This window comes from Psammomys obesus, unplaced genomic scaffold, assembly GCF_907164565.1.
Source record: "Psammomys obesus unplaced genomic scaffold, mPsaObe1.curated_primary_1811, whole genome shotgun sequence".
In the NCBI taxonomy this organism is placed as follows: domain Eukaryota; kingdom Metazoa; phylum Chordata; class Mammalia; order Rodentia; family Muridae; genus Psammomys; species Psammomys obesus.
The window spans coordinates 252-22,043 of record NW_026591762.1 but is presented as its reverse complement, the minus strand read 5'-3'; the positions used below and the strand labels follow the sequence as shown (position 1 = coordinate 22,043).

Below are 21,792 nucleotides of genomic sequence, written 5' to 3'. Positions count from 1 at the left end.
GATGAAACAGAATAGGAGGACGTTTTATGGTCAGCTGCGGGAGCACAGAGAGGCCGCAGCTTTGCTAAGTAATTACATTTACCGCACATACTTTTTTCCCCCCGGGGAAGGGTCTCATGGAAAAAAAAAAAAAAAACCCTCCATTTTTATTTATGGCGTTGTGAGGTATAGACCTTTGATCTTTTATTAGCCAGTAGTCTGCTACAAAGGCATGCACTCTTTCCCTGCTCTGCAGTCACTCGTGAAAATGACATGTTTATTTATGTCTAACGGTTCTCTCAGGCTCGCATTGTGACTCTTAACTTCCCTCTTCCTCCCCTTTGCCTCCAGTCAGTAACACAGACATGTTTTAGTTTTGTAGTGGGTTTAGTTTGGGGAAGTCAGAGTTCAGGCATGTTGAACAAGCAGATTTTGGTCAGATACACTCCAGAGCGATCTGGCCAAATATATTACTGTTTCTTATGTGTTTGCTCTTTGAGGGGATCAGGGAAGCCCAGGAGAAGACTTTCATTTTGGGGTGGGGAACGGAGGTGGTGGTGGTGAGGGAATGAGTGAGACATTAATCTCATCCCATTTTTGGACATTTGGCAGTTAAAGTTTCTTGACATGGTAGTTTTAAATAAGACACAAGAAACTGGTAATCGCTACGTATTCACTTTCTTTTGAAGTCAGTCTGCACCTATTGCAACGGGGCCCAAGATGTTTATGAGAACCCTACGAGCCAAACTTGTGCCTCAAGTTCAACATCATGAGATTTTCCACATAGTTCATTTCCAAAGACTCTAGTAAAATATTTTTTACCTTTTTTTTCTATGCTAGGTCATGGGTACTCCTCACAGAATTTTATTTAGAAAGTATAAGTCATCCATTTGAATGAAAGCTCGTGCTCCCTAGGCTTTACTCAAATTTAACAGTTTATGAAGTCTCAGGTTTTTTTGTTTTGTTTTGTTTTGTTTTTTGTTTTTTTTTTTTTTTGTCTCAAAGCGTGAGTCTGTACATATTTGGGCTCCTCTGCCAAATGAGCATTTCCTCACTCTTTTCCACACTGTATTTGCTTTGTGTCCTTGGATCATTGAGCTTCGGTTTTCTCCCACATACTTACTGGGGATTAAACCCGCCTTCTTGATGCACTGCAAGAATTAATGATAACAATGGGAGTCAGCTTGCCATCTGAAAACGAGGCTCCGGTGGTTTGTTAATACTGTGCATACGTTCAGTCGTTCGATGAATGTGCCTAACGTTTGTGATGTTTTAATTGGTTGTTTTTTTTTTTTTTCTCCTACTCAGCTTTTGCCCCTATCTTTGCCTCTAGGTTTGTTGCTGAAGATTATCACAGTGATGTCTGCATTCAACCTGCTGCACTTGGTGACAAAGAGCCAGCCCGTGGCCCTGCGAGCCTGTGGGCTGCCCTCAGGTTGCTGCTTGTTATCCTGTCCGTAGCTGGGCACTGGGCTGAGTGGGTGCTTCTGCTGTAGGAAGTGGTACAACACCGTGTTTTGCCAAACTTCATCTCTCTTATTTGAACCCTAACTGGAAGATGGAAGTTGGTTACAGATCATCACGCATACACTGTCCAGTCCCCTTGCCCCGCGTATACGTGTCCCTGGCACTTGATGGTATCTTGTTGTTCTCCACGGCACGCTATACTCACCGGCAAGTCACAGTGCATGCGAGAGCCTGCCAGTCTCACGAGGTAGAACAGCCATCCTGTTAAAGGGAATGCCATGCTTCTTACTCCACACGTGGCTGCTCCTTTAGGAAAAAAGTTAGAACGAGCAGCTTTAAGGTAGTTGTGTTACTTATATTGTAGTTAAGAAGAAAAGATTTTCTACCTAACAAGAACCAAATAAAGAGAACTAATGTAGCATACTTCAAACTGGTTCATAAATTAGAACCATTATATTTGTTAAAAATGTGATTTTTGACTATTTAAACCAATGAATCATGTAAGTTCAAAATTTCACTGTGTCTGTACCATTAAAGTTAATATTTTAATTTTATTATAAAGTTCACAATGGTCAAATGTTTTATTTCAGTGAATATGATTGTTAATATTATTTATATTCCCATTATTATATATATCCTTATTCATATATTGGGTAGAGAGGTTAACTATGCTATTAAACATTTACTAAGAATTAAATGCATGTCTTAAGCGGCAAGGGTGTGGTGATAGACAAGACTAAGCTGATGGGTTCTTAACTAGCAGGAGATAGAGATAAAGCTGTCTGAGGCCCTCTAACCATATGATGATATAAGGCTAGACTGGACATGCCTGTGCATTGGCTAGGGTAGGAAACCAGAGCACAACTATTCCAGCTGTTTTCTGTAGGGGAATGAGTTTTGGAAGGGAGGAAGGTCTCTGCAGTTTAAGAGGACTCCACGAAGGAGATGGTACTTGAACTGGATCACACTGGATCCATGACCAGGAGTGGGGTTATTTCTAGCATACAAGCAAAATGTACGGCCAGGAACTAGAGACTGTTTATGTGGGTAGCTAGGGAGGGCAAGGGCAAGTGGAAGAGGTGAGGAGGGTAAATCAAGGCACACCACGAAGCGCTATGAATGATGTATTCTAGGGTGCTTAAACAAAAATGCCTCTGGCATTCTATACGTTCAGCTGCTGGAGTATGGAGGCGGGCCAGTGCTGTTTCTTCCTACATTGCTATGATGGGGGTTGAGATGGCAGCCTGGATTTCAAATGGCCAGGTAAGGTCTTTGCGAAAAGTAGGTTTTTGTGTTATTTAAATAGGACAATTAATGAGTAAATGCAGCTTAGTGCACAGAGGGAGAGGGCCCCCATCACTTTTGGCACTCCCTGCCCCTGCCTAGCCTGCACTGACCTCGTGTTCTGTAGCTGATGGATTTGAGGCTGTGTGATGTCATCAAAGAGCTGAGAGTCTTGAGGATGGCAGTAGAATAGTTGTGAAAAGATGGGGTAGACTACAGGGAGATGCAGCCTGTAGAACCGATAAGGTTCCCCGGCCATCTTGTATCTGAACACGAGGGGAACCGCACACTGCAGTCTCCCTGCCATGAGGTAGCTTTTCATCTCTGTAGATATGTGCAACAACAGGTTACAAATGTAGAGCTAAGGCCCGTGCCTGTTTTCCCACTGTAAATAACCACGATGGGGCAAAGCATTGCACACAGTTCTGTAAGGCGGGTTCTCTAGTCACAGTGGAGGCTAACTGTTTACAGAAGCAACTTACAAATAGCAGGATACTCCTTAAAACACAACAGGCTGGTCAAGTGGTCCATTATCAGGTTGTTTAACTGAAAATCAAACAGCTTTAACTTTTGATAACAAAACAATTCAGAGATAAGGAACAAACCATGCCAGTATACTGCACAGCAAACAATTCTAGATCCAGACAGGTCAGGATGGAGTCTGGCTCTAATTCCCATTATGTGACTCTTTTAGCCAGCTCCCTTACTTCCAAATTAAAAAGACAATAATTAGTTCCGCCCAAAATGGTTGCTGTGACAATTGAAGAGATTAACATATAAAAAAGATGAGGATGCTGCCTGACACAGTAAGCACCATGAATGTTTTCACTAGGTGCAGTATAAAAATCCATATATTTATATCCATTTGGATTTATATTTTTTCCATGAAACTAGGCTTTTAAAAACATTTAAATATATATGTATAAAATTTTTAATTTAACTATTTTTACTTTAATAGGAGCCACAAATACATGTTGTTTGAGAAACAACCATCTCAATCTATTTTTTTAAAAGATAGATTTATTTATGTGTATGTGTGTGTGTGTGTGTGTGTGTGTGTGTGTGTGTGTGTGTGTGTGCCTCTGTGCATCTCTGTGTATCCTTCTACCATATGGCTCCTGGGGACTGAACTCAGGTTGTCAGTCTTGGCTGCTAGTGCTCTTACCTACTGAGCCATCTTGCCAGCCCCTCAACCTATTGTTTGGTTTGTTTAGTTTATGTATATATTGTTCAACAGCAGACTTCAAGTTCTGTAAATCCACCTTTCTTTTATCCTCACCATCCTATATTGACAAAAACCCAGAGAAGCTCTTTATCTTTCTTTCCTAGGACCTATAGATGCATTTTACCTGCAAATGAATTGGTTAGAATATTTCTCAATTCCCTAACTCTCAAGGGCCGTTAGTGTTTGAAGCATCATGAACTTGATATCCACTTCTCTAATGGGATTTTATTCTTAGAGGCACAGAAATGCAGAAGAAGTTGTTAGATTTAGCAACAATAATACAACCTATTTGAACTTTCAAATCTAAAAGTATAATTGAAATGGGAGCGCTACCCTTTATAATTCAGTACAAAGAGCAAAAGAGGGCAAAATGGGAGACATAGGAGGTTAAGATGAAATTTCATTTTCTTGCTTTAAATCTATGTTCCTTGGTCCAAACCTATTACAACAGAAATCTCTGTTAATCAAAAAGATTTTGATTTCTAAATCCCACTGATTTTTAATACTGAATAACAATTCAATACTGAATAACAAATTAATTTTGAATAGTAATTTAATATACAATTGTAAATTGATTTTGAGTAATAATTCAATCTGAAATAACTCTAGAACTAAAAAGAAAAATAATAATTGGAACAGTCCTCTATTGATTGTAACTGGCTGCATGAAAGCTGTATCTTAGAAGTGATTTATCATTTTTCAGCTCTTGCTTTCCTTCTTGTTTTTTTAATAAAGCATAATTTTAACTTAGAGCTTATTAGGTGCATCTGAGGTATGGTGCACTCATGTTTGTCATTAAAGGTAATTTTTCTCACTCAGAATTTCTTGGTAATTTCCTACAACAGTTTCCTGTAAGTATCACTCTGGGTCAGGAGCAGAAAATTTGTCCAGAGTTGTGTCATTAGTGTGTTCGACCTTGAACACATCTGTGAACCTCTCCAAATTTCATTCTCTTCTTCTTTAAAATGAAGAAGTAAAATAAGGTCACTTGCCCCTTTTTGAAATTCTGTTTTCTTTTTTTCTTTCTTTCTTTCTTTCTTTTCTTTCTTTCTCTTCTTCTTCTTCTTCTTCTTCTTCTTCTTCTTCTTCTTCTTCTTCGCTACAGTTTTAACTTTTGGCTTGAGGTGAATTAAATCTCAAACCTCAATAATTAATGCTCCAGATTTACAGGAAAGACTGCGAGGTGGTGCTTGAACACTAGGATCCCTGGTCACTACATCAAGACAAAAGAATTATCCAAGGAGGGATCAGACAGCAAAATTTGATACACAGTTTTAATACCAGAGAAAATTAGTTGTTGTGGTAGCTTAGATCAGACATCATGATAGGTTTGAGCCATGTACAGGTAGGTGGCTGTCTAGATAGGCCTAATTATAGTGATAAGTCCCACTTCAACACCATGTGCACAATACACAGTTGTGACATTTCTGTCACTTCACGGACATCTTTAACAAGCCTGTCCATGACTATTAGGTTGTTGATTCTAGTGAATAAATTAGAACTCTCAAGGACACTTTCTGCAAATGGGGTTGAAATACACAGACTGTACTGTGTGAGTAGAACTCTGTGAGCCAGGGGCTTGTGACATGACACTGTCTGGTTAGTAGGTATCTCTTAAGTGAAAATAAACATGCAGAAGTTTATATGTCTATGAGGTCATACCTGTAACAAAGAGTAGGGACTCCTTTGAGATTGCGCTGTATGGGAAGATTAAAAGTAAAGCTTATAGCTTATGTGCTTCAAAATTTATTTTCAAAAAGCAAATTTATTCTCGTTTTATTGCATTTTTAGAATATAGTGGATGGCTTAGCTATAGACTATAGCATTTTCAGTTAAATAACAAAAATTACAACTTATATATATTATCTACAATTGCTTTGCCTTTTTCTCCCAAATAATTTGAATTTGTTGGCATATTAACTGTTTGAAGTGAATAAGTAGATCTTATCCTCACTCTGAGAATTAAGATATCTACTCATTCAATCATTTCTGTGAAGCAAATTAGTATGTGTGTGCTTTCATTTATCCATTTCAAACAGTTTACTGCAGATTCGCACAACAACATCTCTACAAGTAAAAAGCACTATTTTCAATTAAAATGGACAATAGTTCCTTAGTAGGAACTGATGCTATATCTGCTTTAAAAACAACCGGCTTACCCACTGGGAAAAGTGCACTTTCTACGTTAATGTTGGAAACTCCTGTTAACATACGGACCACTTCCATGGGTCTTTGATAGACAGTATGACTTTCTAGAAAAAATAAAAAAACATAGGTTGTGGACAGAGTTTTTTTTAGTGGTTTCAAGTTTTCTATTGTTAGGTCTTCTAAACTCTTCAGAGACAACTCTGTGAGTGGAGTTCAGAACCTCTTCTCAGACAGACATGAAACCAATATGAAATGGCTCAGGATGCAGTAGCTGTTGCTTCTCTATTGGTGTCTCCAGTTCTGTCTTGTGTGCTCACCGTTTTTACATATCCGCCTCACCTAGCTTTTATTGTAGTAACATTTTTGAAGAACACACAGTTATACACACTGATGCAGGGCTTCAGCCGTGCTGTACACACCAATGGGCTAGGAGATTTAAGAGAGAAAGAGAGAGAGAGAGAGAGAGAGAGAGAGAAATAACCTTAAAAACAGATACAGATTTCAAGATAGTTCGCAGAAGCATTAAAAATCAGTTGACTGATCAATATGCCCGCTTTCCAGTAGGTGGCACTGGCTTCACACGCCTGCACGGTTTGTGACGCGGGGTGGGCATTGAACACATAGGTGCATTGTAGAAACCCCATAGTGTGTAAGGAATATCCAGTTAAGAACATATGGATTTTCAAACCACACTCCACCGCCCCCCACCTATACCATGTTCAGACAGTACATGTAGAATGAAAACCTTTTCTGTTTTCAATAGGACTCCAGCTCCCTTTGCTTGGACATTTCTTGGAAATGTCTTTCATATGTAGACTTTCTACAAACTAAAACAAGTTTTCATAAATTAACTTATCTTGTACCAAATAGCTGATTTAGCAGTAATTTATAGCTTTATATGCAGCTAAATTTTCTGCAGCAGACCACCCAGGAATTAAAGAAAATTATACATTTTGTTTTGCTGTGCTTTGGATTTTTATAGAATCTTGAAATGTTATTAGTTAAACATGCTGAATGTTTAGCATGGATCAGTTTTTGCATGAATGAAATATTTTAGGAAACTAGAAAGAGTACATTTTAAATGTTGATTAATGAGTTAATTAATAAGTTATATGTTTTTAAAACAAAAGATTTAGTAGCATTATGATATATTAAAGCTTGAGTTAATACTGGAAAGTTGATACGTAATATGAGTTTTAAAAATTATTTGTAGAGAATACATGTATTGTCAAGGCTGATTTGTCATAGAATAACATACATGTATAAATATAAGGTGTTGGGCATATGACTTACTAAGTTTTGTTAAGTGGCAAATAAATTAGCAATTACCAAATACATAACACAGTGAAACAGTTAAGACAGACATGAACAAAATCTTAAACACCTGTCAGTATTTTTTTTTTTGCAGAATTAAGTGTAACAATGACTGTAAAGAAAACATTACTAGCTCCAGAAATTCTACAGGACTAGGAAGCCAAGGCAACGGGAAGTTGCAGAAATTCATAGATAAGGTGTTTCTGTGTCTAAACATGCTCATAGTAATAGTATGAAAAAGATCAGAGAGGAATTTACTCAAATGAATGGTCTCTTCCCCTCAACAGATAAACAACAAAAATTGTAACAAAAGTTGCAACAGAAGTTGCAACCCATTGAAGGCATACAAATCCCATGCAGCTTATGCATGCCTCTTACGCAGTCTGTGTATTGAGGGGACATTTTCTGTAGCAGAATACCACAGAGTAGATAAATGATAGGATAGGAGTTAATCTGGGGTCACAGATGTAGAGGCCAGTGAGTCTGAGGCCATGGAAGCCACTCAGTCTCTGCCGAGGGTAGTAGAACGGTAGTTGTATATGGACAAGGGCGGACAGAGACACAGAGCACCCATTCACAGCTTTCCCAGCAGTGTGTGGCTGTAATTATTTTTTCATATTAGTTATTACTATTAATCTGTGTGCCTGGCTTATAAACGAAGCCTTACCACAGGCATAAAGTATATGTGCAGGGAAATCATTGTGCATGTGAGGTCATGGTACCCACTCTGAGTCTTCAACCATGTCCTCTGAAGAGAAGGATGACTATATTGCCAGACATTTGCAGGAGACCCTGAGGAAACAGGATTCAGGCCTAGGATTAGAAGGCCGGAGGAGGTAGGGAAAGAATGTCAGTCCCAGGAATAGGAATAGGGATGAGGCAGCTTCCAGGGATGCCAGGAGAGAAAGTCCTTGAGTTTCAGGGTAAGTGACAGGACACCCCTGCAGAGTGGCATCTGGCCCCCCCAGGGATTTTGGTGTTCTTGGTGAGGAAGAGGGTAACTGTGAGAAACTCTTTGATACAGCAGTTGCCCAGTGAGCAGAGCCTTCAGTCTGGTCTTTATTTCTGATTGGGCACACTGTGGAACTGTATTTAGTGAATAAAAATACAGTACTCCCAGCTAAACTAAATTTATGGTTAAATGAAAATTTAAAAATTTTAAAGTTTCTAGGCCTTCTCATATTAACCTCAGCTTCTCTGGATCAGACACTCAAAATGAGACCTGAGAGCACATTTCATCTACAAACACAGTGCCTCACAATCCGACAAATGATATTTTAATGTCAATTTCCTGTATCAAGTCAATCTCCCTCTTCATATTTAGATAACTGTCTAGATAATACTCTCCTCCATGCTAGCTGGAACGAGCCAGAGGTAACTGCAAAACATTTCCATGCTACTTAGTACTGATTATATCTGATGGATTTTCAATATCAGTCTTTCTTAATTTATAGGTTCAATGAAACATTTTATTTAGAGATCAAGTTTTTCATGATTGCTTTTGCAGGATACATTTTAATTTAAAATTATTTAAACTAGATGCAGTGATACAATGATAAGCATATGTAGACATTTTGTGCCTTTGCATTTGAAAGCAACTATTTATTGGAAAGCTTAACATTTGTTTGAAAGCCTTTAATTTCCCACTTTATTGTATTCAGTATTTCACACCTGTATCACTTATTTTAAAATGTTACAAAAGTATTTATCAGGTAATTAATTGACTAATAAGTTATATGTTTGCACAGTCATGCTTACTAACTTTTATGGTAAATATGTCCCTTAACACTACTTATGATTATTGTCTTCAGCCATGTGATCTCAGAGAATGGGATATTACTTTAAATCAATGGATTATTTGAATTTTAAACAAGCCAAGAAAAATCTGCAATTGTAAATATTTCTACAGTTGTAATTTTGTAGGTTTTTATTTTATTGCTAAAATACATGTTGTCTCAGAATGATAATTACACTTGGTTCATATTTTAATATATCTTGTGTGATTTTATATAATGAAACCTCAAGTTTCAGAGCCTTTCTCTGCATTATTGGCATTAATGAAGAAACAAATTATAAGTCATTCCTTACTGGTTTGTTTCTATTACAAAGTTGCTTTTGGCCCTCAGAAGTTTCCTTTTATACCTTTTTATTCCACTTTTTTTTTTCATCTGTAAACTGACTTAACAACACAACGTTGTGGTTGTTGTTACTATTTATTTTACAATCAGACAGAATTCTCAAGTATTATATTAGCTGAAAATTTCCAAAACCTTGTTGTGTAGAACCTCAGTTTCTTGCTATCAAGGAGAAAAAAGTGGAGGAAAGAAACTGGGGAGCAACCATCAAAGTCTGGAGAAGGTGATGGGTTGGCCAGGCAGAGCATTTCCTGTTACAGAACGTGCCTGGGTACTGTAAAGTACCAAAAATGCTGAGATGTGTGGCTGTCTAGTTAACTGTTCTGTTCATACTAGAGTCGTGTCTGTCCCATGATGGGCATTCAATGCATGTTTGTGAACTGAGTGAATGAGTGTCATTGACTAAGTAACATCATCTTATACACTGAAACAGTGCCATGTCGTGAGTGACAATATTTCTGTTCTTGCAGAAGGTACATTCCGGTTTACAAAAAAAGGGGGGGGAGAACACAGGCTTTCTTAACTATAGGATGAAAGGAATTACATTACTGATGCTTTTATGAGTCTGCATAGGCGCTCCCTCGTTGTTAAACTGTGGACGCAGGAGCAGGGTGAGGAGTATCATGCTACTTTCTGCACCACATGGCAGGATGGCTTCCTGGGACCGAATTTCACACAGTCAGGCGGTGTCAAAGGGCTAGGTAGCTGTGCTCAGTGGGAAGTGGTGGCGGTAGGAGACGGGAGGGTGGAGGTGAGCTTGTGGTTGGGGAACATGAGTGAGTGGCAGATGGCATGGTAAGGTGCAACAAAGGGTTCAAGAGAGAATTTAAAGAGTGAGCTAGTACGACGAGCAAGGTGCCATCTCCAGGTCCTGGCTCATGTCCTATATGTGACCACATATTGACGGGGTCTAGAGAGACCACTCAGTTGTTAAGAACACTGGCTGCTCTTGCAGAGGACTGGGGTTTGATTCCTATCACCCTCATGGCAGCTCCCAACCGTCTGTCACTCAGTTCCAGGAGATCCAGTGCCTTTCTCTGGTCTCCGCTGGCACTCCACACATGGTGCCCAAATAGACATCGAGGCGAAACACCCACATGCATGAAGTCAAAAGAAATAAACCTTTAAGACAAAGGTGATAAGAATATATGGTGGCTTGGCAGTGGCCTTTCCCGCTTTCTTCTGGACCACAGATAAGGTGTCCTATTAAAAAATATACATTAGCGTAAGAAACTTTCTGAGATGGACAGCGTCAAGAAAACAGGCAGGTTTTTCTAACCTGGCTTGACTGTGGAAACGTCTCCCTTTCACTCTCCAAGATCAACAGCATGTTATAATTTGTTTTTGAAGAGTCAATGTTTTATAAAAAACTTTTTGGGCCATGCTGGATCAAGCATTCTCATCTGCTTACATCAAAAAAAAATCATTAAATGTCAGAGCCAGTGAAAAGATTTGAATGTGGACCTCTTGAGAAGTAATAAAGGATTGAGTAGTTTCAAAGAAAAAAAAATTTTACTCTATCATCCATCATCATTTTTTTTTTATCACACTGACTTATTAAACAAACATCACTGTATATTTGAAACTAAGATCTAAGAAGCATGGCCAGAGGCATGTTCAAGACATTTTTGGGGGAGGCTTGATCAGCAGCCATTGAGATGGAGAGCTAAGTGAATAAAGTTCCACAGCTTTCTCACGTAATGACACACTATTTGGTCCAGGGAATGCAACAGTGGCTAGTAAGTGTGCAAGCTCAACTCCCTTGAGCAGCTGACAAAAACGTCAGTGTGAGCCGCACACCTTCCCTTGATGTTTCCGCGTGAAAAAGAAAAATGCTAAGTTGTAGTCTCCTCTCCCCCTCGCCCCTGAATATCTTAGATTCTTGTGGGATAATCAGTTAGCCATATCAAGTGGAAGCCGAAGACTCGGTTTTTGTCATTGTACTTAAATTCAGCCTCAGATTTGATGTATACTATAAGTTAATTTTGGAAACTTGAAAAAAAAAATGAGTTTTTAGACTATATAGTATTCTATCCAATGAAGTATACTCAAAATTGTGTGTAAATGGAAACTTACATGGTAATCTAAGAGAGGCCCCCTTTCAGTGGCTAGGTAGCACCTCTTATCTCTTAAGCAGACTGTGATCTCACAGCGGGGTTATGGAGGATGGAGAGATGGATAGAGAGGATATTTTGTATGTGTGTGTGTGTGTGTGTGTGTGTGTGTGTGCGCGTGCGTACACAAACACATCTTTTTGATTGCATGTGAAATGTAGAATTGAAATGAGCCTGTCTGGTTTTAATTTTTTTTTTTTTCTTTATGGGCTATGATGTTTAAGTGAAGACCCATGCTAAAAAAAAAAAAAAAAAAAAAAAAAAATTAAAACCAGGGAACTTCAACTTTGTCAGAAGTTTCACATGCAATCAGATAGAATTGAAGTTAAGTGACTCTCTTTTCCACTATTGTCACTTGATGATGGCGGTGCTTCAGAAAATCTTTTTTTAGTCATATGCTTGGCAAGCAAGAGAATGTTTTCAGGATCAAGACATGCTTTAAATATTTCTCTAACCCTAAACTTCATGGTCCACGTTAACACGAACATCATTGTTCCCAGTATTCGCTTTACGTTCTGAAGGCTTGATAAAGTAGTTTCTAGTTCTTTGGGGAATTGAACAGATGCTGATGAAATAATGACTGTATATGAGCTCAACAATTAAAATTTTATAATATACAAGAAAACATACAAGTGTAAAAGATGGCTTCTATCCCACGGCCATTCAACATTTTTAATGACTTTTGCATCCGGGTGAATGAAAGCATCGGCCCCTCTATTGTCTCCTGTCAAGAAAACCATGCAGCTTTGAGAATGAGGCTTTACTGTTATGCTAGAATTTTCAGTCATATAAACAGCCCTAGATACGATAGAGCTGATGCTGGCCTCTTGTATCAGCTGGCCACAAGAAAAACAAAACATCCTCACATTTCCCTCCTGAGTTTGAAAATGACTTTATTTCTCAGGACCCAGAGCTTTGCTGTCTTGCACCTGAATCTACACTTCTTCCTGTTTGGAGATGTGCCAACTTTACGAAATTAGCTGACACGCCTGTAAATAGCCCATCTGCACAGTTCTCAGCAGAGTAGATGCTTCCATCTTTGGCTTACCCACATTGACTCCCACCCCATCTATCCGTCAGCTACCCAGGTGGCGTTTTCCTCCCTATCTGGACCTTCCCTGCCACTGTCATCTTGCACATTTGATTTCTATGAATATTTGTGCTTCCAGTAGTGCAGTGGCAGCTAGGCATGGTCAGTCTCGATGGGAAAAGTTTAGCGTACAAATGCCCGTGTGTTAGCACCCTTTAAACAGACAGCTCTGCACATACCTTCCCTAAAGGCGCTAGTCTGTGCTGACCTCCTCCCTCTCCTGCCAGTATGTGTGCTCCTTAGGAGGCCGGAGCCTTCCTTGATCTGTCCTGAGCTTCCCAAAGTTCATCTCAAGTATTAACTCTCTGTAGATATTTGATAAGTGGCTGCTAGAAAGAACAAATCAATATTAAGCTCAGAAATGTGCATCTTGAAGAATTTATTGCGCTTCTAGGAAAATAGAAGCAATGGGAGATGTTGGAGTATAATTGCAAAGTATCGTATTTGCTCAGGTAGATGCTATCTTGCAGCCTAAACTGAACTAGCTCTGAGCGGGCTGGCAGAGTAAAGCTAACAGGGTGCATAGAGTGGGTGGTAAAAACTGGCCTGGAATGTCTTCTGAGCTTGCCTGTTCACTCTGCCAGGATAGAAACTGGAGGTCGATTTCATCGTCCCGTGCCATGCCAGTAAAATACGTGCCATCATTTAATTCAAGAATATTGGGTTATGTGGTTTAAGGTCTGAAGCACAGCTGAAATCAAACTAAGTCTGATGTAAAAATTAAGGCTTTTTTTTTAAAGCTCCATTGAGGTGCTAATTCTATGCTGTCTTTACCTGTGTGTGTTCCCGCCATTACCTACAGGGTACAGGTTTACCCTAAATCGGCACGGGTGACAGCAGGGGTGACAGTGTTCCCCAGGGTGAACGCCTTGTTTAAAATGGCCAATGGATTTTTCTTCCCTCTGTGCTCACACAACATTCATCATCAAAACCATGTGCTGAGCACCATCACCTTACACACGGCTCTAGGTTGGGAGTGATGGTCTGGTTGAAGCAGGAGGACAGGAAGCCAGTGAGCAACTTAGACACTGTCTCTAGAATTCAGCCAGGTGAGTACTTTCTCAGAGACATTTCGGGTAGACACCATATGAAAGGTGGCCCCTGGGGGTCCTCCTAGAAAGGAAGGTTGGGTTATGACACGGAACAGTCAAGTTTCTTAGCTTCCAGGCTTGCCCTTTGCCTGTATCTGTCTGTCTATCCCGCTCGCATTCAGGCTTTCCGCTCGGGTTCAAGTTACCTGTCTCTGTCACTCATGTATAAATTCCACCATGCCTTCTCCTCTTGTCCTGGCCATCTCCTCTGTGTGTCTGGAAAGTTCTTGAGACATTAGCACTGCCAGCTTCCTCTCTTCCTTCTCCAGGGTTCGACCCAAATATGTACTGCGCCCCTCCCCGCCATCTACTCTGCTGAGATTACAGTCCTCCGCTGGCCTTGTGGTCCTGGCCCTGCTCCATGCTTGCTTTCTCAGTCTTACATACCTACCATTGCCTCCTCAGACCTCATCACAGACTTCCTTGCTTTTATTACGTTCTCTGTGTGTTACCTCTGCCATGATGGGACAGCCCTCTAAGACAGAAGGTCCGATGTTTCCGGCTCCACACCGAGGACATAGAACAATGCCAGTATATATAGCAGGTACTCAAAATAATGGCGGAAGCAATGAGTGGATATCGTTTGGTGGACACAGTACTTGACACTCGGTGGCTGATACATTTTTGATTACTTAGAAAAGTAAGAAGTAAGCCGGGCTTTGTGGCACATGTCTTGTGATCCCAGCATTTGGGGAGGCAGAGGCAGGAGGATCTCTGTGAGTTCAATGCCAGCCAGGTCCAGCAAGCAAGTCCAGGACAGTCAAAACTGCACAGAGAAACCACATCCCTCCCAAAAACAAACAAACAAAAAAATGAAACAAAACAAAAGTAAGAAATAGACTTAAATCAGTGTTCTCAAGGTGAGCAGGGAAGCCCTGGTTTGGGGGGAGCCAGAGCCTGAAGCTGCACCCGGACACCCTGACATATGCAATGGACCCAGGGACATTGTCCTTGTATATATTCACTCTGAGGGAAGAGTCAGAACCGATGATGCATCTAGAAGCAGGGAGCTTTTCCCCCTTTGTATCTTCCAATTTTGTTCTCAAGGTCTTTGTTGAATTACTAGAGTTGTAAAAAAGAAGAAAGCAAACGGAAATTGGTGTTTGTGGTATAGATTTACATTTTATCCTAAAAGTGGGCTAGACTTGGTTCTATAATCATCCACAAATTCTAACACTGCTAATCCTGAAGTAAAATAGTTTTCCGACATGACATACTAATGTGTACTTGAAAATTAAAGTTCATAGTAAGAATTAGCATATTAATTTTATTATGTAAATATAGCAGAAGATATTCCTACATTAACTTTACTGTTTTAACTTAGTAACTTAGGACACATAGCTCATATATATTGTCTTGGGAAAATAGTTAACATTCTTATCTTTCCTAGAAGAGAAATTGAAATTATGAGCTCTTTAGGCTTGGTTTAATTTTGATTTTTTTACCCTGAACTGTAACATGTATGATTCAGGAGTACTGTAAGCATTTAGGTGACAGACCTGATCGATTTCTTAACAGGAATCTGAAAGTCCCTCCAGCATTTTCTAGATGTGGTGAGAATCTTGTGTGAACTTGTCCCCGAGCTCATGTTGAAGGACTGGACATAGGGAGAGGAGGCTAGTGGGCAGAGACTGTTACTGCCTGCATGCTCTTCCGTTGCTGCTTCCTCCCCCCACTTAGTGTCTTTACTTGTTAGTGATTTTTTTTTTTTTAGCTGAAATTTACTGTATAACTTGAGAAGAAAGTTGTAGCATAATTTTTTTAACAGAAATAGTTATTGGGTTGGTGGTCTAACAACTGTATTTTTGAGTTGATATATCTCCTTACGTTCTGTTATAACCAACACTGTGAACCTCACCTCAGTTTCTGTCCAGAAAATGGACGTGATTCCACCTTCTAGAATTGTGTGTCCAGAAAAGTTCATGGTATAACTAAATTTTTAGTACTGTTTCTCTCTTACTTCCTGTTATCTTCATTTTAAAAAGGCAACTTGTTAGAAGAATACTTTTCTGAGGGAATTATTATAGAAAATAATTGCCAGTAGGGTGCTGATGTACCATTTAAGCTGGATTTTAGCTTCCGAACCCTCTGAGATTTTGCACTTGGGGCCTGCTAGGTCCTCGTAGCTGCCACCCTTGGGCAACACTCAACTGTCTCCTGTCACAGTTGGAAGCAGGCAGAACCAGGACGCAAACTCTGTTTTAGAAGTGTCTGTGTGTGGGGGCAGTGGTGACAGAGCCTTGCTGTGCGGGGTTACAGGTGTGTCCCTTCTCCAGACAATGAGCTCTTGCTGGTCTCCGTGGAGAAGGGCTGGGAGTTTCAGTGCAATCCTTCCCTTCGGTAGCAGCAACATGGAAGATGCCATGCTATAAAGAAAAAAGACACTGGGTAATATCCCAGTATTTAAATACTTCTGGAGTGATTGAGGCACATAAAAACTGCACTGCAGGGAATGTGTTTTGATTAGATACAAAGGGGGGTAATGTTCTTTCCTCAGATGTACATGTGTGTACACACCGGCTTGTGCGTTCAAAGTGTATGTTTAAAGAAAGGGAGACCTCACTCCCTAACATACTTCTTAGCCAATTTAGAAGTCATTGAACAGATGTCGTATAATACTAATGTTAAATTATCCTGTGTAATAAGAAAATTACAGGACCTAAGTGAAGATAGTAAAGGGAAACCCAACACCCAATGGCTTACTCTCAAATTTCAAAATGAAACGATGTCTCCAGAATTAACAGTGGCACCATGTGACCTTAGCAAAGTCAGTCTGGTGGGGAGCAGAAGACTCAGGGACAGAAGTGAAGCTCCTCTCTGCACATGCCAAATTCTGATGATGCCAAAAGAATTAATGCTTTAGTGCAGCTTTCAGTTGTTCAAGAAGTAAATTACTATTATTGAACTGTGTGGCAAGACTTTTATTAAAATCTGACTAACTTCTCACTGAGTTATTTAATAGAAAAACTGCAGTAATTGTTTCTAGTATGTATGTCCTTCTTTTTGCTATTAGGCATACTTTAAAAGCCTAATTATTTGGGGAACACAGCATGTCCAAATAATGGAAAGGTATGAAGTTTGAGCACTTTAAATAACCACCAGCATCTCTCAGAGAATAAGCCTCACGTACAGTTAGGAAACAACATTTATATTTAAGGTTGAAAAGCCAGGATGTAGGAAAATTTTGCTAATTTGGAAGATGACCTTTAAGTGCACCAAAACCCAAATAATTTGTAGGCTGTGACATGGGGCGCATTCCTCCAAAATGTGTGTGAACACTGCTTTCGTGGTTCTTGAAAGACAAACAAAGAAAGCTGGAAGGAACGCTTTTCCCCCTTCCAAATAAGATGGGGACTCACAAAGGAATACAGCGGTTCCCTTTCAAAGTTCACCATTAAAATGGGGTCTCTAGCACAGCTAATGAGACAGCTCATAGTGGAAAACAATCTGTTTTTCAGAATGTTTAGATCAAAAGTAATTTCTAATCTATGAAATAAGGACTCTTCAATACCCTCCATTCACCAGTAAAGCTTTTATGTTTGTATTATTTACTTCAAACAGATGTTTTCAATTTTACCTTTTTTCCTCTCTACAAATACATGACATGGTTCATCAATACTGACCAACAGTCTTATTCTTTTCCTTCAGAAAAGACTTTTTTTTTTTTTTGAGAGAAAGAGGTAGAATGAAAAAGAGAGAAACATCTTTGCCTAAGTGATTTGCAAGCATCTGTGCTTGAAGCTACTTTTTTATGAACACTCCTTAGTAAATGACTCAAGGTAAAAAAGCAGAAAAGCATCCAATGTTAGGAAATTGCAATCCAATACCATGTAATTTAAACCTGCGGTTGCTTCTCTTGTACTAAATGACATACAGATGGGTAGCTTAGCTCTCGCAACTTTGGGAACACAATTGGTCTTTTTGTATGAATGAACATATATTAACTCAAAATATTTTGGACAGATTTGCTTAATTCTAATTGTTCTGATCTTAATTATCAAGCCCTTTGGAACTAATAATTTTAACCACCATAATTTGTCACATTAAGTTTGTAATTAATGAACTTCTTGACAAAATTAGCAAAGATATCCTTCAAATAAGTAAGTAAGTAAGTAAATAAATAAATGCAAGCAAAATTATTTTTAAAGAAGTCTATGGGGCGGTAAACAGAAACTCACCCAACTCAGGGCACTGATTGAGCAAAAGCCCTTCTTCATTCAAGCTGAACATTTATCAAGGAGACCTTCTAGCTGTCCCTTGGCCAGAAGTAAGCAGGGTTTCTCACACCAGGATGAGCCTGGTGTTAACGGGGGTTCAATGAGATGGGAGGCCCCCAGGGCCATTCCCCAGGTGCCAGTTGTCCCTGGGTCTTTTTCTAGACCAACAAAGGATCAGGAAGGCTACCAGAAGTCAGTCTGACTCCTGCAGGCCTGACCAAAGTTATCTTCTGTTTGGCTCTGGTTTGCTTTTTTCCCCAGCTCCCTGTTTTCTGGTGGCGAAGCAGCCATCTGTCTAGGTGGCCTCAGTTCTGGAAGCTGATAGCCCTTCTTCAATCCCACAATCAGGACAACTGGTTAGTTAATTTTAGCCAAGTTTAACTTCAGTAATCTCATATTCTATGTTAGGTACCTTAAAAGTAAACAGTGGGCAGCGTTTTCACTGCTAAGTCAGAAGATGTTGAATTTAATATTCAGGGTACCAAGAACACAGTAGGAAATCTTTGCACTGAGTGCCATCCACAAGCTTGTTTCACACTGTGATGGATGGCAAAGAAAAGGCATTTTACTGCAGTGAGTAATAGCTGTCCAGTCTTACAGTTACGGTTCTTTTCAGTCCTTTGCTCAGGTAAAATAAAAGAGTACATATAAACAGGTGTTGTCTGAACATTTTACTGCAGTCTGCATACACTGAAATAAAAACTACCCTTGCTATTAGAATCATTTAGATTCTAATCACATTAGAATCATTTCATCATCCAAATACCCCTAGTCAGTGAAATCCTCCCAGCTGAACTGCAAAAGGACACCATAAGCCTGGAAGTAAAATCACTCTTCCACTTCTCGGTCTGTTCTTTCTCCCTGACCCCCACTCCTGTCTGTCTGTCTCTGTCTCAGTGTCTGTCTCTCTCTTTTTCTCTTTCTGGAATTCTTGAATTTCCATAAATGCCTTCTCCTGAAGTCTACTGACAATTTCTTGCTGACCTGGTAAGGTATAGTTTTTAGAAAAACATGCATTTCTAAAAAGCACATAAAAACTAGTGAAGTATCTGATAAACACATAGAAAGAAACAGTTCCTAATGTAGAAGAAAAAAAAATGTATCTTTAGGGTCCCAGAAAACAATGAATAGGATGGTAGTCATCTTGGATGGCAATGGAATGGTGATGGCTTCAAGTTCTTTTACCAAGCTGCAAAATTACTGGACAGGATCTTTACATGCCCATTGTCATCAAATACTTGCAAATGCGTGCAGGTGGCATAAGAGATGTACCACCGTCCTGTAAACAAATGCCCGGTGATTTTTTTAGTATCATGTGCTAGAAGCCTTGGCTGTGACACCTTGTCGCTGCCCCGGGGGAATCAGTTGGCCTTGGGGATCGGCTGCAGCTCAGGTAAGATTTTGTAGTCTGTTAGGGCCTGGTCTGGTCATTGACGAGTGTGTATACAGGCTGTGCTGTGGCGGCCAGCCAAAGCAATTATTTAGGATTCAGGCTAAAACCGGCTCTTTCCCATATCCTCTCTTTCCAGGGTCATGTAGGGATAAAAAGAACTGTAAGGTGGTCTTTTCCCAGCAGGAACTGAGGAAGCGGCTGACTCCCCTACAGTACCATGTCACTCAGGAGAAAGGCACGGAAAGGTAATGTTTGCTGTACTGAAAACCCCCGGCAAGCAAGAACTGCTGCTCTCCCTCCTCCTCAGAGCCTTCTTCCTTGCTAATTAATTTAAGGAAACCACGTACTGGCTAAGGTGAAGGCTTGCAAAGGATGCCTTTGGAAAGGTTGGGAATGGCAATTGTTTAGTTAAGGCTGGGTTTTCTTTTGGCTTCCCTCCACTCAATGAACATGCTATCTTATATAAAGTCACGGGGCTTTTTGTTAAGGGTCTGTTTTTAGTTTACAACAAAATGTGTGGAAGTAATAGCGACTTAGGTACTTTTTTTGGAAGACGTCACAGTGAGGAAAACTGTGAGGGACATGGAGCCATGCCAAGATGCTGGCATTTTGAAGGTGGCCATTGTAAGCATAAGACGTTTTGGCTGCAAAAAGAAGGTAGCATAATTTAGTTCCTTTCTACCCCACTCCAATTTCTTTTTGAAGCACATGTGGAGAAAGTATTTATTGGCTCATTTGTGGTTGGAATGTCAAAAATTTTCAATAACTGCCCTCACATGGCTTTGGTCCTTGGAAGTTCGCCCTACATCCTGGAAGGGGGAAAAGAGAGAGAGAGAGAGAGAGAGAGAGAGAGTTTGTTCACTTCTAAGACTGTTTTTAGTGAATAAACTCCACCTCAGCTGATTCCAGCTAAAAAGTAACTTGCCAAGGTCCAATGATCTCGGTGTCTAATTTATACTACGGAGCTTGGCATGAAGATGGAAATGTACCCCTGGTCCAGATTTATTAATGATGTAACTTTATGTTTTCATTCATGAGCTGAAAAGAGCTCTTTCCCACACAGGGGATCCTTGTTAATAGGCACCACACTTTCCCTGTCACAGAATCCACTGTTTACTGAATTTACTAAATGTCGAAGCTGGGACAAGGTGCGCGCCCTCGTCGGCCGCTGGAGCCAGTGGTGGGCTAGATTCTCAGGGCAAGGGACTTCTGCCCGCCCTGTTGTGTGCCTGGCTAGCAAAATGATTTAATGCACACAAACAACCAGAGATTAGGTCATTCTTAAAAATTCTGTTTATAAAAAAAAAAAAATTGGACCTCGTAAAGAGGGTGAAACGATAATAAAAACAAGCTGTGGCGCACATAGCCTTTTTGTCAGGCTTCACAGCTGATTTGTATTAGCTGAGTGACCTCCTCGCCTTTAAGACTGTTAACTTAGAAAAATATTCCCTTAAAGCTGCAATATTCCTTTTCAAACCAAAAAATAAGGCTCCTTCCACTTGAAGACTTGGACTCTGCTACATTTTCTGGTCCCCCTCTTGCATAGCATGGAGTAGCAGAAATCTTATGTAACAGTGTTCTTTCTATGAATCACACAACAGGCTTTTTTTTTTTTTTTTTAATTTGAAAAAATATTCTAAGTATTACATACTAGATGGTTTGATAATTTTTACTCACCCTGTACTATTTTGGAGTAGTTATATGCCCATTTTATTACACATATATTTGAAATATATTAGTATTGTTCAAGTTTCCATATGTTTGGCCTGTTCTCATTTTAGGGCCAAAACCCTCGGAAAGATTTGCTAGCAAAATGTATTTTAAACCAGTGTGTTCTCTAGGAAGTAGTACTAGCTTGGTTAATCCTTTCTGACGATCTGTTTATTGTTTATCAGTGCCTTTGAAGGAGAATACACACATCACAAAGACCCTGGAATATATAAGTGTGTTGTCTGTGGAACTCCATTGTTCAAGTAAGTGTACTGGGAGCTGGTAGGTGTGGCTGGGTCACATGACAGCAGGCCCTGTCGCTCATTTACCTGTGACTCTTTCCTTGGCTGGATTTGAGTCTATCTTTCTATTTTTTTTTTGCCTGCTCCCTGAAAACAAGAATAATTACGGACTTTCTTGGTGAATTACTAGTGTGACAGAATCGGTGATTTTGTACAGTTCAGACACTTTAAACACCCAGCATTAGCTTGGCTCCACTTCAGCAACCATTGTCCTTGGCAGAGGGACAAAGACAATTTTGGTGAGCAGACATATGTTCATGCATTTACTGATCTTCCTACCTTCGCGTGATGCCCCTCAATTCATTTATGGACCATTTTGCAAG

At 39.8% G+C, this 21,792-nt stretch overlaps 1 protein-coding gene across 1 annotated transcript; it reads left to right on the top strand.

Annotated features, from left to right (window-relative positions):
* Nucleotides 1-1,318: 1,318 nt before the first annotated feature.
* Nucleotides 1,319-21,430, top strand: Msrb3 (methionine sulfoxide reductase B3; the record flags this gene model as incomplete). Its single annotated transcript, XM_055611921.1, is given in 3 exon segments — nucleotides 1,319-1,414; nucleotides 19,594-19,702; nucleotides 21,353-21,430. Coding segments are annotated over 3 exon segments (263 nt in total), but the record flags the coding sequence as incomplete, so codon positions are not given.
* Between the last annotated feature and the right edge of the window lie 362 nt (nucleotides 21,431-21,792).